The sequence below is a fragment of the Schistocerca nitens genome, chromosome 2 (assembly GCF_023898315.1).
Source record: "Schistocerca nitens isolate TAMUIC-IGC-003100 chromosome 2, iqSchNite1.1, whole genome shotgun sequence".
Taxonomy (NCBI): Eukaryota; Metazoa; Arthropoda; class Insecta; order Orthoptera; family Acrididae; genus Schistocerca; species Schistocerca nitens.
In genome coordinates, this window is record NC_064615.1 from 534,004,616 (window position 1) to 534,022,936 (window position 18,321).

An 18,321-nucleotide genomic window follows, 5' to 3' on the forward strand; every position below is an offset into this window, starting at 1 on the left:
GAGAATTTGTATTTTCAAAAAACACTAACTCCAGTGCCATTATTACATCTTTGTAGTATTCCAATGGAACTGCAAAATATTCATCTGCAGCTATAGTCACATCTTGGTTGGAAAGAAACATTGAGTTTTGGGAAGTTGTGGAAGTCTGAGGAAGCCAAATCTGGAGAAACAGGGTCGATGGTCTAACACTGAACAACACAGATCCTTCAATTTTCCCATTGTCCAGACACTTTCATGGGCTGGTGCATACATTTCAGAAAAATAATTTATTTTTCTGTAAACAAGGTCTCTTTTCTTGAATTTCTTGCATCCAGATCCCTTAGAAAGTTAGAATAATACTCCCAAATTATTGTCTTACATTTTGAAGACAGTCAATTAACAGAATTTCTTTCACATCTCAAAATACCAGTGTGTAGATCTCTCCCTCTGATGATATCATCTTCATGCTCTTTGTAGATGAAGAACCAGCTCTTGTCCAATACAAAAGTAAAGAACCCAAGAAATTATTTCATATTTCAACTACAAACTGTAACTAGATACATGTGACAGTTATCCTCTGCTTAACTGATAGAATTTTAATATTAATCATTTTTTAAGTCAGTCATTGTACTGGTACCTTGAAGAAGTTTTGGTCATGTGCCAGTTCATTTTTTATCAGTTCATCATTACTGTGGTTGGATCAATATCATATATATTCATATATATATTAAGTATGTTACTTTTCCCCCCAAAATGTAGCAACAGAACCACTATTTCTTCACTATGAGGATGTCTCGAGTGACCCACTAAGATGGTAATGTCTTCCGCAAAGTTAAATTTTACAAACATTATAATAGGAACTAGTGCATGGAAATGAGTCAGTCAGAGCACCAAATGTAATTTGGGGCACTTATAGTTGTTGTTTGGATTTCAGTAGGGCTACTAAGTGAAGTGGCACATTGGTAAAATACTGAACCTGCATATGAGAACACAGTAGTTTATTCATGTTTGACTGTTCAATTATTCGTTTTCTGGGGTTTCTTTAAATTTTCTTCAGCTTATCCAAGATATTTAACAGTGTTAGTCATAGCTTTCTATTAAAAAAGTTATCATAACAACAGAACCTTCAAGATGTTTAATAAACATATAGACACACACAGTACTTGATTTGTGAGAGTATGCACCAGTACACAGTACCAGAACATCATACGAAAAAAATGTGGATTCTGAGATGAGATGCGATATAGCTTTTGCTGTGGTTAAAGTAACCTAAAAGAATTGTTGTGTTCACACTTTTAAAATGCTCAGAAAAGTATTAAAATAATGTAATTTAAATTTCAAAAACACCTCCCATGAAGATCATAATACTGGAAACTCTTTTATTACAAATCACGTACTTTGTGTGTGTGTGTGTGTGTGTGTGTGTGTGTGTGCGCGCGCGCGCGCCTGCACGTGCACGCACACACATGCACGAGCATGTGTCATGTGTGAACGAAGTAATATTACTACAGTAAATTTTTAATATGCTCTATACCTCTTTTTAGTTAAAACACAAAAGTGACGTATAAAATCATTAAAATTTCAGCCAGGGAGTCTATCTGAGGCTTTAGTGTCATCACTTGACATTATGCCAACTATTGCTGCAATACTCAACATTTCTCTGCCGTCAGATCGATTCTATGATGGTATAAATATACAAGACATTCTAATAGGACAGTCCAGTGTGGGCCATGAGGTAATCTTCATTTTCTGTTTTCACTTCTGTAATATTATAGACTTCAAAGTGTTTGTGGTGCAAGTAATCAAGTTGTGTCTATTCATCTGTACAAAGTCGTTAACTTTCTCTTCATATGAAAAGACTGTAATTACTTTCCTTATTTATTTGAAACTACAGATTCACTTATCAGGATAAAATACTAAACTAGGGTAAAAAATAAAATTCTGACACATTAACATCTTGTGATTTCCACATTTTTCAGATAGATGTATGTTTGTCTACATGGCGATCAATTTGTGGAGGTTAACAAACTATGTTATTAGTAGTTTTAAAGGTCTCTGACAGACTGATCTTTATGTTGATAAATGTGTGGACTTAATTACCACTAAAGGGTTATCACAAACAACAGATTTTGTAACAAGTTAAATTGTGTGTGTTTTTTTTTTAATTTTTTTTATTTTCCAAATCACTCATAATGATTTTGGCCATTATCTCTTCAGACTATGGCACATAAGACCTTCAGTTTGTATGAATATTGTTATGAAAACTGAAGAAACTGAAGTTGAGAAATAGCTCCCACATCTCTATTAACTCAGTAATGTTCCTACTGCTCATGATGTCATGGGATTGGATAGTGTTTTGACAAGATGATGTAAGATGAACATCGACAAAAGTAAAACAGGGGTAATGAAATGAATTTGGCTTAAATCATGTGAAATTTATGAAATTGATTAGGAAATGAGACACCAAAAGTAGCAGATGAGTATCATTATTTGGGCAATGAAATAACTGATGCTGACAGAAGCAGATGTGATATGAAACTGAGATTGGCAATAGCAAGAAAAACTTATGGGTAGCAGGTCACACAGTCATCATATTAATAATCTGAACATCACTTTATATGAAACTCAGTATTTATCACAAACACAGTATATGACACAACACCACATGCCAAATGCCAGAATAAGACTACGGAACAAACTGCAGTGGTGGTGCGAGTTTGAAAAGTCAAAGATTTTGGTTAATTCAAAGACAGCACATTGTGTTAACACTCATATCTGGTGGTTGGTGACCACCATAGAGTTCCCCATCCCCACCCCCTAAAGCAGAGTGGGGAGAGGTGGTGATGTAGGTTGATGTGGTGCTTGGTCTGTGATCGTGTCTAAAGATGTCCCCGCAGGGAAAGAGGACCTATGGGAGTAGATTGCATTAATGATGAAGTCGCATTGTTACATTGCTGGGCAGAGTGGATGGCCAAACAGATAAACCGGGATCGGCGACTCAGCGATGCAGGGGCATGTCACACTATGAGTGGCATGTGAATAGAAAGGTGGCCATCATCATCTATTGAGGCAGTGATGACTGTCTCCTCTGTGTCTAGAGGGATCACAAATGCGCAGACAAGCATGACCTGGGCCATCGAATCATCCAACATGCGTGGTGGGGTGTGCAGGATGAACAGTGTGCCATCATGTAACTCCAGAGAGAGGTTCTCAATGGGAAAGGATAACACGTTTATGTGGAAGATGACAACACAGGTGTCGTCGGACGGTGTTGGCCAGTCAGTGGAGCTACTGGGTTGGGGGAAAGCTGAGGGCAATCTTTCACAGGCAACATAATCTTTCACAAACAACCTCTGAGCTGGATGGAGGACAACTAGTGTCATACGCATCATCATACACACTATCAGAGCCAGAAGGGGAGCTCGGCTCATTAGGAGAACTGGGAGTGAGGGGTCACATGGAAGAGAGATTGGGAGGGTTTGGGGGGGGGGGGGGGGTTCCTCCAAATCTGTGTTTTTGTTGAGCCACCAAGCTGGTTTGAGATGTGAGACAGACACTGTTTATCTTTTATCATTGAGCAGAATGTCAAAGGTCTGCAGCAAGCAGTGTAATACTTTATGTGGGTCCGAGTAGGACAGGTGCAGTGCAGGTCACACTGTGTCATCATGGAACATCATACAGTCGCAAACGTGTAGGTATTTGTGCATGGAGATATGAGGAACCATGTGCGCCCTTGGCGGCAGGGGGCATAAATGTGTGACAAAGTGTCAGATGTGTTCTACTAATGTCAGAAGCTTGGGCTGCGTGGGAGGGTTGGAGTCCTTGACAAATTGTGCCAGAAGGATGAAAGGTTTCCCATACAATGTCAGCTAGTGAGGCTTTTAAACCCTCTTTTTAGGCTGTACGGGTGAAAAGCAGGACCCAGAGAAGAGCCTCTGACCAAGATATGTCATCACATCAGCTCAGATTTTAAAGTGCAGTGTCAGTGCTCAACCAACCCATTGCTCTGCGGGTGATAGGCTGTTGTACAAAATTTGTTCACACCGCACAGGTCACACAGCTTGGTGAGAAGGACAGCTGCAAAATGTCATTCCTGGTCCATCGTGACCAAAGACTGTAGGCTGAACTGCATGATCCTAGAGGTGATAAAGGCCCATGCAGCAGAGTAGACTGTTATATCTGTGAGCATAATGACCTCAACCCACTGAGTAATGTGGTCGATGATAGACAGGATGTATCAAAAATCCTCTGATGGAGGGAATGAGCCAAGCAGGTCAAGAAGTACATGACGGACTGCCTTTAGATATGTCAGATGAGCCCAACAGTGGAGTGTTGTCAAGGTGCACATGCACAGATCCAGCTTTTGCAGTTTGCCCTAAACCCTGTCCATACGAAACACTTCATTATTAGGCACGTGGCGGCCCAAGTACTAGTATGCGCAAGGTCATGGATAACAGCAGAACTAGGGGGCAGGCTGCACATGTGGAAGTGTCACAGTGGACCAATAGAAAAGAATCCAAAATTTGGTGAGGCTCAGTTGAGGGTGAGGTAGACTCACTGTCTAGTAACCGCTGTATGTCATCATCTATTTGCTGTTGGACTGATAGTTCATCGAATTCCTAAGAGAATGAGATCACACTAAATTGTGACATGTAGGCAGTGATACCATTGTCCTTTACCTTCATTTAATGGACATTGGTGGTGAATTGACATATTAGTTCCATGTGTCAGAAGCATCAGGGAAGTAGGTCGTGTGGGAGTTTACACACTGCATTGGCCAGCAGCTTGTGGTCTGTATATATGATCGTTGACTTACCCTTGCTGTCCTTGCAGAAATGTCAAATTGCTTCATAAATGGCAAAAAGTTCTTGGTCAGAAGTCGACCACTTGTGCTGGGAGGCAGATAACTTATGTGAAAAGAAACAAATTGGTTGTGCAGAACCCTCAACCTGCTAAAGAAGCTTAGTGCCAATGGCTATGTCACTCGTATCCACTGTGATCGATATTGGAGCATCAGAGACCAGGTGTGTGAGAGTGACAGCTTTGGTGCAAACAGTTTAATACGTTGAACATGCATTGCATCATCACACCATGGAACATTGCGAAGTCCGGAAGCATTCTGTCCTGTAAGTGCAACAGTCAACGGTGATTACAGGGACACAGTGTGTGGCATGTGTTGTTGAAAAACATTTATCATGCCTAGGAAAAGGCATACATCACAGTAAGACTCAGGCAGAGGAAGGTCACGAATAAAAGTGACTTGTTCCAAAGTGGGATGATGGATCCCTTTCACAGAGACATTATAACCGAGGAATGTCACACTAGCTGCTGACAACTGTGATTTATCATTGTTGATCATGACCCCATTCTCAGCAAGTACGTTAATGACTCTTGATAGATGTTGTTCAAGCTCCTTGAATGTAGTTGACAAAATAAGAATATTCTCTATATACACATAACAGTGTGGGAGCAACAATCGTATGGAATCAATAAAACATTGTATGGCATGTAACAGTACTCATAGAGTCTGAAAGGGTGATTATTGTAGTCTTGGGGACATTATGCCGATGCATTGGGATCTGGTGGTATGGTTTCCAACAATCTATCGCACTGAAAACCTGCGCACTATAGAACTGTTGGGCGAAAACCTGTATGTGCGGTATTGGGATAGTTATCTAAGATTGATTAGACATTCAGTTGTTCGTAGTTGCCACACAGATGAAATGAACCATCCTTCTTGGTAACTAAGTGGATCGGTGAGGACCAATTACTGTTGGACAGGTGGACAATACCAGAGTCTATCAGTTCTTGTACCATGATTTTTGCATGCTTTAATTTAGTGGCGTTAAGGTATTAAGCCTTGTGGTGTATCAGGGGGCCTTCCCTGGTCTTCAGTCAGTAACAAATACCATTAGTAATTGGGCTTACCACCAATGGGATTCCCTGAGTAACATCAGTTGAAATGTGAGTGAATTCCTAAGGGACAATCTGCTGAGGTCGTGGGTCCCAGACTTACACACTACTTAAACTAACTTATGCTAATAACAAGACACACACCCATGCCCGAGGGAGGACTCGAACCTCCGGCAGGAGGGGACGTTCAATTAGTGACATGGCGCCTCTAACCACACGGCCACTCCGCATGGCTGCAACATCAGTGGGGGCAGTTGTAGGTACACTAGTGACACTAAAAGCTGGAATGTCACTGACTGTGGGACTAGGCATCACTGCGAGGGTGTCTGCAGCATCTGCATCATGATGATTTTGGTGCAGGAAGGCTGCTGCTTCAAGGTTTGGTGAGAACCCAAAGTTGTGTAAGAAATCCATTCAGTCAACATCCATGATGTAAAATGTCCAGGTGCAGCACAAGGCGGACAAGAGATTCAGCTGAGCCATGGACACGAAAAAAGTCAAAGATTTTGGTTAGTTCATAGCATGTTGCATTGGCACTCGCTTCTAGTGGTCAATGACCACTATGAGCTATAATGAAAAAGAGAAATATGTAGGATCCAGGAAATTTTTTCTGAAAATATTTTGTTGCATATGAAATGAAGATGATAAAACAGTTCAGACAAGAACTGAAAAATAAGCTTTTAAATGTGGTGCTACAGAAAAATGCTGAAGATTAGATGAGTGGATCAGATAATTAAAGAAAAGGTCTGAATTGAGGAGAAACCTCCATATCAAAACTTGAAAAAAAGAATGGTTTGGGTGATAGGGTATGTGTTGAGGCACTGTGAAATAGTTAATTTGGTAATATATGGAAGTGTGAGGGGTAAAAATCATGGACAGTAACCAAGGTTAGACTAAAGTAAAATGGTTCCAATGTATGGAAGGTGCAGCAGTTAAGCACATATGAAAATACTTAAAAAAAAAAAAAGGCCACTCTGGAAAATTACCTCAAATCAGTCTTCAGAATGAAGGCCACAACATCGGCAAACAACAACATGACAAGTACATAGATCATGTACCACAAGTAATCCCCTGAATAACACTCTGTAGTTATATTTGATTCATTATTGCTTATGAAAAATGTGTGTCTTACTGAAATGTACACTGAAAAGAGATAACAGTATCAGCATCAACGGCATTACTTAAGCTGTAAGTGTTCCCATGAATATAGCAACAAGCAGATTTCATCGTATTATCTCTGAGGTTATCTCAATATGACTGATCAGTCATGTGCTTCCAGATGTTCTGCCCACTTGTTGAGCCCATTTTTTTGCAGAATATTTTGATAACCAGTCCACCTGTCATCTTCAGATGCTGCAAGTTTTGTTACTATATGTGATCAGTGCCTGGACAGTAACCAGACAATGAGTTGTCCGCCTGGAGTCCAGATAGTGCATACACGTACCAGCAAAACTGGCAGCAATTGAAGAAGATGGCTGGATCAGTTGTCAAAATACACGGTGATTCAGAAGAAATGTCACATAATTTGTGAAGTGATTCTACATGTGAAAATAAACTGAAAAAGTCCTACACACAACTGTCCTATTTTTGATCATTACAGATTGAAGACTACACACATCTATGAGTGATAATGAAGACAAATGTAAATATTACTTACCAAAATGGTGTGTAGTCGCTGTGGTGGGCAGAATAATGTCAAGACAAATGACTGATCCATCCTACAGGAGGTGTTCAAAAAGTTCTCCACCTGCCTCAAAGCACTTGTCAATGCAATGGAGGGTGTGTTGTGTTGTTCATCACATATCATCTTGGTGGGCTTTAATGCAGGCAATAGCATGGGTGATGTGAGTGACAAGTTCTTCGCATTTACCCACCTTCGTAGCATACACAACCCCCTTTAAGCAGGCCCATAAACACATTTCTAATGGGGTGATCAGGTGATCTGGCAGGGCAGTTAATGGATCTGCTAAGGCCAGTCCACTGTTGAGGAAATGTGTTACTTGTCTGATACAGTGAATCAGTGATCCATTATGTTACAGGTTCATTTGCTGTCATTACTCTAATGTCATATCTTCCAAGAGTGCAGGTAGATCTCCTTTCAGGAAACATGTGCATGGTGTGGCTGGTATGCAATTTGGCAGGAACCAGACCGTATCACCAAGTCATCAATCATACCACACCAGATGTTCACTGAGAACCTAATTTGGAATCTTGTTTACCTTTTGTTGAATCTTGTTTACTTAGTATCATGTGGGTTCTCCTTCACCCAAGCATGAGAATCACAAGTGTTCATGATACTATTCCATGTAAATGTAGCTTCACCTGTAAATAAAGTGTATTGCATGATGCCTCTGTGTAGGCCTACAGCCAACCATTCACAAGGCTGCTGTCTGCTTACTGAGTCACCTGGATGCAGATGTTGCATGGGCTACTCATGGAATGGGTATTAGTCCTTTGAATGTAATGTACACCACACTCATGTTTGTGGAATATGTAGGTGACAGCTAATATGCCATGTACTGGGGGTGGGACTCCTTTCTACCAGCGCAGTACTGCCTTCCCTTTGCCCAGTTGACGGACAGCCTCACATTTTGTTGTTACTTGTCCACTGGGTAGTGTTTCAGATTCACATAACATTTATCAGGGAAACGTCTAATATTCTGTCACAGGCACACAGACAAATGAGCACTGCCATTACAGTATCCATACACAGACAACATGTATGCATATCTTGCATGAGTGAATGTATGCAGCATGTTGATATTCATGGAAACAATGGACTTGCTCAGTTCAACAACAAGATATGTACGGGGCCTCACAACTGCTCACTGATCCAACCCATGATTGCACACTGGGCACGCTTGCAGCTGTTGCCTCAGCGCGACATCACAGTGCTGCCATCTGTTGGAGAACCCCGACACCTCTTGTAGGATGGATCAGTCATCACTCCCACCATTATTCTGTCCACTATAGTGCGTAAACAGCATTTTGGTAAGTAACATTCACACTTGTCTTCAAAATTACTCATAGATGTGTGTTGTCTTCAACCTGTTCCAGTTCCCTAATGAGCAAAAATTGGACACATGTTCATAGGACTTTTTTGGTTTATTTTCACATGTAGGATCACCTCACAAATTATGTGACATTCCTCCTGAATCACCCTGTGTAATGCAGAACTTGGAAAAAACAACTTGGCAGAACACACAGGAGCACATTATTAGATTTTATCATTGGTACACTGTAAATGCCACTACTCACTCCACATTCAAGGAATAGCCTAGAGACAGGTATTGCATGAACTGGTCACAAAACTCTAGGCTCTGATGTGGCTTTTGTTGAGAAGTGTGCAACACAGGCTCAGCTTTCACAAATAGAGCCTACGGATATCTACAATATGTAGATTAACCTCAAAAGTGGGGAACTACCTGTCAGATCAATATTCTTACCAAATCTCAAAGGTCATCCCAGACAGATATCTATAACCTACAGTCACATGAATATAAGATTATTTGGGAGTCACTACTCCCAGTGTACCTCAGCATCATTTTATTGTAACTGGAAAGTTGAAACATTATAATTATGGATAAAAGAAATGGTACTTGGATTTTAAACAGAGAAAGATGCAAAAAATATCAAATAAATGCATTAACTGCACTTGACACAACAGTAAAAGTTAAGAGCAGTCTTAGTTTGATGTTGCTGTCCTCCTATATTTTCTTCTCAAAATTTATCAGTTATTATTCTTTCAGGTATTATTTCATCCCAACAGTGGATCAGGAGGACCAGATGGTGAAATTGGAGCAGTACGAATTGGTGATTATAAAGTAGTCTACTATACTGGTAAGTTGTGTATCACCTAGGAAAAGGAAATATATAAAATTTAAAGTACTGTAAGTTTCGCCACAGGAACATACCGTATTTCTGTCTGTAATGGAAAATGGCTTGAGGAAGTAATATTGTTTTACTTTCAATAAAATTCTTCTATTAAAAACAAGTCTTAAAATTAGTGTTTGTCGCCCATTTTAAGACACGTCTAAATATCAGATATACAATCTGGTAGAAATATTTTTGTTTCTATCATTAATTAATATGACATAATTCCCTCTGCCTGTATATCTCAACAGTTGGTATGCCTGCCTGTCACACAGAGGTGAGTGTTTTCTATTGTGGGACAGCTGAAATAGAAACTATTCTTCCTTATGAGGACAACTGAGGTGTGATCTGAAGAACGATGTTTTGCATTTTAGAGCTAATTATAAACAGTTCAAAGGTAAGTGTCCCTAGCACAGTCCTCCCCTCTACTGGCACCCATTGATGCTAGAAGAACTAATTCATTCATTGTCTTGTTCTACAGATCCCTTGAAGAAGGGGAATCTGTAGGTATGTGGAAAGAGTTGTGTTATATGTAAACAAAAGTCACGGAAATTGTAGAAACTTAATCTGTATACTAGGTTAAAAATTAACTATACTGCTTAGTGAAATTTACGTACATTTTTTTAAATTTAATCCAGTAAATTAGAAAGAAATTTATTACTTTGAAAAGAGCTGCCGTCTCCTCAGTTATAGGATACTACATATATAGATGCTGTTTGTTTGCCCTTGGTAGTTTAGTATTTTACCTGATTACAATGGTATTTTCAAAGGAAATGTTTGCCTAGATTTCTAAATACTGAGTTCTATTTATAGTACACTATTGTTTGCCATGCAGCTTTACAATGAACACTGTTACTTTTTCAGTCCCAGAATCTAGATATTAACATCATTTGTAGATAGTGTGACTAATGAGGCATGTTTTAATTCTCTTTTGAATTGGTAGTAATCCCAATTTCTTACTTTATGTTAGACAGCAGCTTGTTGAATATATCCCACCAAAGAACATAACTCCATTCTGAACTATAAGCAAGGTGCAAGGTAGGCAAAAGTTATTTTTGTGTGTTGTATTGTGGCTGTGGAAATCACAGTTCAGCTGAAGCTGATTTTTACTACCAGCAATAAAACCATTAGAAGTATGTTTATATCAATTAGCAAAAGTGAAAGTTTTTGAACTCCCATTTAAAGTTATTGGAAGATCATTTATGCAGGCTAAGAACAAGAGTGTGCTCATTACTGACTCTTGTAACATTCCACATATTATTTTCTCCTATTGTGAGACTAGTTTCAGGCCTCTGAAACGGTCTGTCAATGAGGTACTCTGCATTCTGTTATGAAGGTAGGATTCCATCCACGCAAGAGGAATACCATTACTGCCATAACAGTTTAGTCTGTAAAGTACAATTATGTGATCCACACAATCAAAGGCTTTGACAACATCATTAAAAACTTACCAGCTAATTTTTCTTGATTAACTTTGTTAGGACTTCACTGATGGTATCTTGTGTTGCTTTCTTACAAAATCAAAACTGAGAGACAGTTACAAAGTTCTACTCAGTTAAATGAGACAGTATTCAATCATATCCCACTTTCTCAAGTATTTTTCTCTCTAAACACTGTGACTAAGCTTTTGTTTAAGATTCTTTCTTCATGATAAAACTGCTCAGTTCCAGCGATACCCATGAGTTTTTCTGATATGCACAACAAGTCTGCTGAAATGCCACTTATCCTTTCATTTTTCTGTATGGACACAAGAACTTCATCCTTTCTATGTATGAGGCTTCTGAAATTTCTGTGGGAGACCTGAAATTATTTTTTTTTAAATATTGTTGGCTTTGTCCACAGAATTTTCTTGTGGTGACTTAAAGCTGTGAAACTCTGTTTCTTGCATGTCAGCCACTATGAATGGCATTGTGTGCATACCTTCAGTGACGAGGCAAACTAAATTTTTTGGAATTTCACACTCAGTTAGCCTGTTCTCCTTCTCAACGTGAGGAAAATTATGAATGCAAGACATAAAAGAGTACTCTTTAACCAAAAACTTGTGTTCTATTTCCATAAAGTAACCCTTTGCTGTTAGGTAAACCCTAGAAAAAGTCAGAATCTTATTTTTGTTTTGTCCACAGCAGTTGTCACTCCACACTATCAGTTTCTTTTTTAGAAGCAAGATCAGTGTAAAGGCTTTGAGCACACAGGAAGCAATTTCATACCCACCCTTTCCCACGTATAGCATCATGCCAGAGAAACATCTGACTGTCTAATTTTCACCAACATGAATGTAGAAGTTATAATTTGAGAGTTGTCATAAATAGTACATTTCACTATGCCTTAATGAAGGAAGAGAAATCAATTTCTATAAATCCATTGTAGCTATACATACTTCTGACCTATGCATTTGATTTGTGCTTGTGTGAGCTTTCATGGAACCCATAGCGTTCTTTACTTTCTGGGGTTAGAGTTCTAGTTGCAGTTTATTGTCTTTATTACTGGGATCACCCCTCAGTTTGGCTTTAAGAAGATGATGTATAACATGTAACACTTGACAAATGATGAAATTTTAATTTGAACAATCTGTCTTTAATGGCTGTAGCAATATATGAGTTTAGTGTCTTCATGTTGCATTTGAAATTCCTTGAATGATCAAAAAACAGCAGGTCTTCACTTAATTATTCTTTGTCGGCTGATTTTTCTCTGAATTAGTAGCTTTCTTGCCTTGGCTTGGTTTGGCATAAATATGAAAAATAACCAGCTTTTCATCTTCTTCTGTATGTTTCCTCTCATTTCTTAATAGACAATCTCATTCTGCTTCAATTGCGTTAATGTCTGATCTCCTCTTTTTGTTAATCTGAGATCATATTTTATCCCCCTCACTATCAGGCAATGTGTATCACACAGTTACTTCTTTCTTCTTTGGTATTACTGGGTATTCAGCATCAGACAGCCGAGCAGTTTCATTATTGTCACTATTTAGTTTTGATCTTCGCCTCTTCACTTTGCAAACATATATGTGAGACATTGCACAGGTACTTTGCTTCACCGTATCTTCTAGTGAGTAGAAATCATCAAACAACTTAAGTCACTGGTCATATGAAAGCTGTGTGTATTTAAAGCAACATTTACAGGAAAACTGAAAGAATGAAATAGTATCTATAATAAAAATTTTAAAATAACATTCCTAGGTCTTTGCAAGAAAGTAAATGATTGCATCCAAGTAGTTAACTAAAGCCTCATAATCAGAACAATGATTTTAGTTGACATGGAATTCATTTCAATAATAAATTAAATGCATTAATATACTTGAACATTCTCTTTGAGCACTACCTTCATCTCTTTTCCTCCACTGTGGTGCAGTTTTCCTCTCTTCTTTTGAAATATTGTGTATTATGTATCTGTAATAATTCCTTTAGCAATGCCCTACTGTTGCAAAAAAACCACAGAGCTACTTAAATTGTCAGCAATTCATACAAGTTTGTGCTAAGACACTAACAGAGAACAGTGATTTGATATATGACTCATTATTTGAACATTAATTTAGGTGTTACACATTTGTGATGGCTGTAAACACTGGTTCACACTGTTCTGGTGCTTGTATCGGAATATACACTCCTGGAAATGGAAAAAAGAACACATTGACACCGGTGTGTCAGACCCACCATACTTGCTCCGGACACTGCGAGAGGGCTGTACAAGCAATGATCACACGCACGGCACAGCGGACACACCAGGAACCGCGGTGTTGGCCGTCGAATGGCGCTAGCTGCGCAGCATTTGTGCACCGCCGCCGTCAGTGTCAGCCAGTTTGCCATGGCATACGGAGCTCCATCGCAGTCTTTAACACTGGTAGCATGCCACGACAGCGTGGACGTGAACCGTATGTGCAGTTGACGGACTTTGAGCGAGGGCGTATAGTGGGCATGCGGGAGGCCGGGTGGACGTACCGCCGAATTGCTCAACATGTGGGGCGTGAGGTCTCCACAGTACATCGATGTTGTCACCAGTGGTCGGCGGAAGGTGCACGTGCCCGTCGACCTGGGACCGGACCGCAGCGACGCTCGGATGCACGCCAAGACCATAGGATCCTACGCAGTGCCGTAGGGGACCACACCGCCACTTCCCAGCAAATTAGGGACACTGTTGCTCCTGGGGTATCGGCGAGGACCATTCGCAACCGTCTCCATGAAGCTGGGCTACGGTCCCGCACACCGTTAGGCCGTCTTCTGCTCACACCCCAACATCGTGCAGCCCGCCTCCAGTGTTGTCGCGACAGGCGTGAATGGAGGGACGAATGGAGACGTGTCGTCTTCAGCGATGAGAGTCACTTCTGCCTTGGTGCCAATGATGGTCCTATGCGTGTTTGGCACCGTGCAGGTGAGCGCCACAATCAGGACTGCATACGACCGAGGCACACAGGGCCAACACCCGGCATCATGGTGTGGGGAGCGATCTCCTACACTGGCCGTACACCACTGGTGATCGTCGAGGGGACACTGAATAGTGCACGGTACATCCAAACTGTCATCGAACCCATCGTTCTACCATTCCTAGACCGGCAAGGGAACTTGCTGTTCCAACAGGACAATGCACGTCCGCATGTATCCTGTGCCACCCAACGTGCTCTAGAAGGTGTAAGTCAACTACCCTGGCCAGCAAGATCTCCGGATCTGTCCCCCATTGAGCATGTTTGGGACTGGATGAAGCGTCGTCTCACGTGGTCTGCACGTCCAGCACGAACGCTGGTCCAACTGAGGCGCCAGGTGGAAATGGCATGGCAAGCCGTTCCACAGGACTACATCCAGCATCTCTACGATCGTCTCCATGGGAGAATAGCAGCCTGCATTGCTGCGAAAGGTGGATATACACTGTACTAGTGCCGACATTGTGCATGCTCTGTTGCCTGTGTCTATGTGCCTGTGGTTCTGTCAGTGTGATCATGTGATGTATCTGACCCCAGGAATGTGTCAATAAAGTTTCCCCTTCCTGGGACAATGAATTCACGGTGTTCTTATTTCAATTTCCAGGAGTGTATGTTATTGGCCTTGGCGTTTACAGTGGATTTTCACCAATAACTCAAATTTTCATTTTCTGGCACTTGACTCATTATTTACTTACATGCCACAACTGTAAAAGGGCAGCTTACAGCCAAGACACAATAACTGGACTGGTGTGTTAATTTATTTTAGTTAATTCAATTGAAATTCAAGGATGGAACAATATTTCAAATAAAGGAAAGGCAACCACTCACGTACAGCTTACTGATGCGTAATGCATAGAAGCATGCAACAGAAAGCAATATGTCTACTAGGTTTCAAGCTCTTACTCTTTCTCTAGTAAAACTACACATATTTACACACAGAACCACACAAACCCCCTAATACATACACCTGTGGTTATCTTTCCTTTCTTTTACATGTTTTAATGTATTTCATTTGTCAACTTCTTTATATCAGAATTTTTTCAGTTTCTTTTTCCTTTCTTATCTTTCACCCTTATTGAGTTATTACCATTTTGCTATGTTGTATTGTTGTAGTCACAGTTCATCATATTCATACACCTTTGTCTCAAGTTACAGTATTCCTGATTTTTCAGGATTCAGTGTCACTTCTGTTTCTCCCTCCCCTATCTCGTCAACCATGGTCCAAATCCACATATCTCTCCTTTTTTGTCTATCTTTTTATTCCTTGGTTAGCTAGCTGCTTATTTATTCATAGATCATTTTACAATGATATTGGACATGTTAGCTTAAATATCATTAGCAGCAGCAACAGCCCAGTCAGTCACTTGGTGATGTAGTGGGACCTCTGAGTCAGCACACAACATACAATCCCAGCACATTCTTCCATTTATGGCTATTTTGTGGTTCAAATTTCCAGCTGAATACAGTTGTCTTTCTAAAGTCTTTGTCACATCTGTCCAATGGTATTCCTCTCAGCCTTTTTTGGCAAATTGGGCTCCAATATAGTATATCTTTTGACCAGATGAAAAGAGAGTAGCATTTTCCATCACAGATCTTGGGCATCATATTTTTCCAGTAAAATGTATTATATAAAGCATGCACAGTCCACTTCCCTTTCAAGGCATTTACTCTTTACTCTAGTCAATGACCTTAGCTGTATTGTCTAATATCTACTGCTTTCTTTCTGCCTTTCTTTGCAGAGTCCGAAATTAGTATTTTCATCCTCTTTGCATTACTGTAAGTTTTGTAGAAATGAATTAATTTAATGTCCATGGCTCACAGCCATAAGTTATTACTGGTAGTATACATAGGTCAGGAACTATTTTCTTCAGCTCAGTCAGCATAATAGACTTAAATACTGAAGAGTCTATTCCATAAGCTTGCCAGCCAAATTTCATATGTTAACTTGAAAATACAATAAAAAGTAATTAAAAGGTAACACACAGACAGGTGAGAAATTTTTCAAGGGGCTTGTTAATTCCACAATTAATGTCACACTATTTATTTACGTCTCATCACAAGTCACTGCACACATTGAATTCGTTGCACACACTACACTCACATTCTTTTGGCTGACATCAGGACCATAATCATACTCCTGCATAACCATTATGCTCTTTGTGTGTTCCTATTTGTCCTTCTATGCAACTGAGTCAGCATCCTTCCAAGATAGAGATGTTGAGTTGTGGGAGATGAAAAGAGAGTAGCTCTTTCTATCACAGATCTTGGGCATCATATTTTCCAGTAAAATGCATTACATAAAGCAACTCCATTGAAATCTTTTCAAGGGCAAGTTTAAACAGTTGTTAATTAAAAAATGTTTATACTCACTGAAGGATTTCTGAACTCAATAGCTGATAGTACTATTTCTATACAGTGCAGTGTATTAGTTGGTAAATATTTACATACTGCTGATTGTGTGTATTAATTATATTCATGGCATAATATCAGTGTTGTAAATGTACAAACAAGGGTGATGTCTAATACTATAAAATTATTATGCACTTTTGCTACCTTATTGACCAGCTTGGGTCTATTTATCTCCCTTTTTTTTCATTTCCTTGTGAAGTTTGACGCTCTGATAGAAAATACTGTTTTAGTTATTCATTTAATTTTTCTCAGTACTGCACGTATAAATTAAGTTGATTCTTGTTCCATGATCATGAAGAGAGCTTTTAGTTTCACAATTACTGAAGTTTCTTCCTGTTTTGTATGTACATGATGAAGTGGTAGATGTGCTCAGTAGTGGAGTTAAAATTCCCAGCTCTTTAAACAGATATGAAAAAGGAGTCCAGTTATTGTTGTTAATTATTATTACTATTACTATTATTATTATTATTATTATTACTATAAGTATGATCCTTTTCTGTAGTTTGAATATTGTTGCCATATGTTGTGTGTTGGAGCCCACCAAAATGATACAATAACTAAGGAATGAGTCTGCACAGTAACAATAGCTCTGTGTAACTACAAGGCACTGATGAAAGCACTCTAAGGGCACAACATGCTGATAAAATTCTCCTTGCTAGTATCTTATGGAACTTATGCTCTTTGAACATAAGAAACAATGTTTTATGGGAATTATGTGGTACTTTAGTCTTAATTTCCTCAAGATAACTCCTTAAAACAGACAGCAATTAAATAATCACCAGCCCTGAAAAATTGCATTGTCTGATTAAGACTGAAATTTTTGAATGTTATTTGGCTTTGGTTCAGTTTAATAAAGGCCAATAATTGATATACATTTTTCAATTTTATACAGTCTATGCAGCTCATGTTTTGAGGCATTGTTGTATCCCTTTCCATATCACCTTTCCACTTGCTGATAAAAGCCATTCATTTCTGACTGCATGCAGTCATTCAGCTTGTGACTACATTATTTTATCATCAATCATATGTTACCACATTTCAAATTAAAATGCTCTCAATTGCTCTTAATTTTCAATTTACAGGTGGCTCTCTAGACTGTGACTACAAAATTGGTCCCACAATGTCTCACTTTTCATCCCCACTGGTGTTCAACATTAAAAATGACCCTGAAGAAGGCACTCCATTGAGTGTCAACTCTACAGAATGGCTGTTAGCAGTGCAGGCAGCTGGAGAGGCACTGACTTCATTAGAGATCAGTCTGCAACAGGATAACACCAGTACTGTAAATTACACCACTGATCCCAGTGTCCGGCCATGTTGTAATATAGAGAACTCCATTTGCCGCTGTCCTTGGGACTAATATTTCAGCTACATTAATTTGTGATGCTTTTTGTACTGAAATAAATCTCGCAATAAAGAACAGTATTCTTAAAAATATTTCTAGAAACATCTGTTTCTCCTTTTTATTAGTGAACTCAATGAATTAATAAATTGTTACAGTATTAGAAACCTGTTTGTCTAAATCAAACAGTGGGGTAAAGAAACTTAGCCACTCACCATATTAGGGATACACTGAGTGACGGGTAGGCACGGAAACAAGAACTTGAACATTTCAGTTCTCATTTTAAACTCACACACACAGACAAGGAGAACTAATTAGCATTAATCTAGGGAGTCATGAGTTCTAACAGTCTTCGGATGGCAGTAGAGACAGTGTGGTACTGGGGTGCAAGACT

The 18,321-nt window shown here is 39.5% G+C and overlaps 1 protein-coding gene across 1 annotated transcript in view; it reads left to right on the plus strand.

Annotated features, from left to right (window-relative positions):
• LOC126236524 (arylsulfatase G-like) overlaps positions 1 to 18,002 on the plus strand; it is a 98,811-nt gene extending 80,809 nt beyond the window's left edge. The window contains exons 8-10 of the mRNA XM_049945890.1: positions 1,565 to 1,714; positions 9,642 to 9,732; positions 17,668 to 18,002. Of these exons, the coding sequence (XP_049801847.1) occupies positions 1,565 to 1,714; positions 9,642 to 9,732; positions 17,668 to 17,945 (519 nt within the window). The 3' untranslated portion in view covers positions 17,946 to 18,002. The remainder of the gene's footprint in view (positions 1 to 1,564; positions 1,715 to 9,641; positions 9,733 to 17,667) is intronic.
• The last annotated feature ends 319 nt before the right edge of the window (positions 18,003 to 18,321 follow it).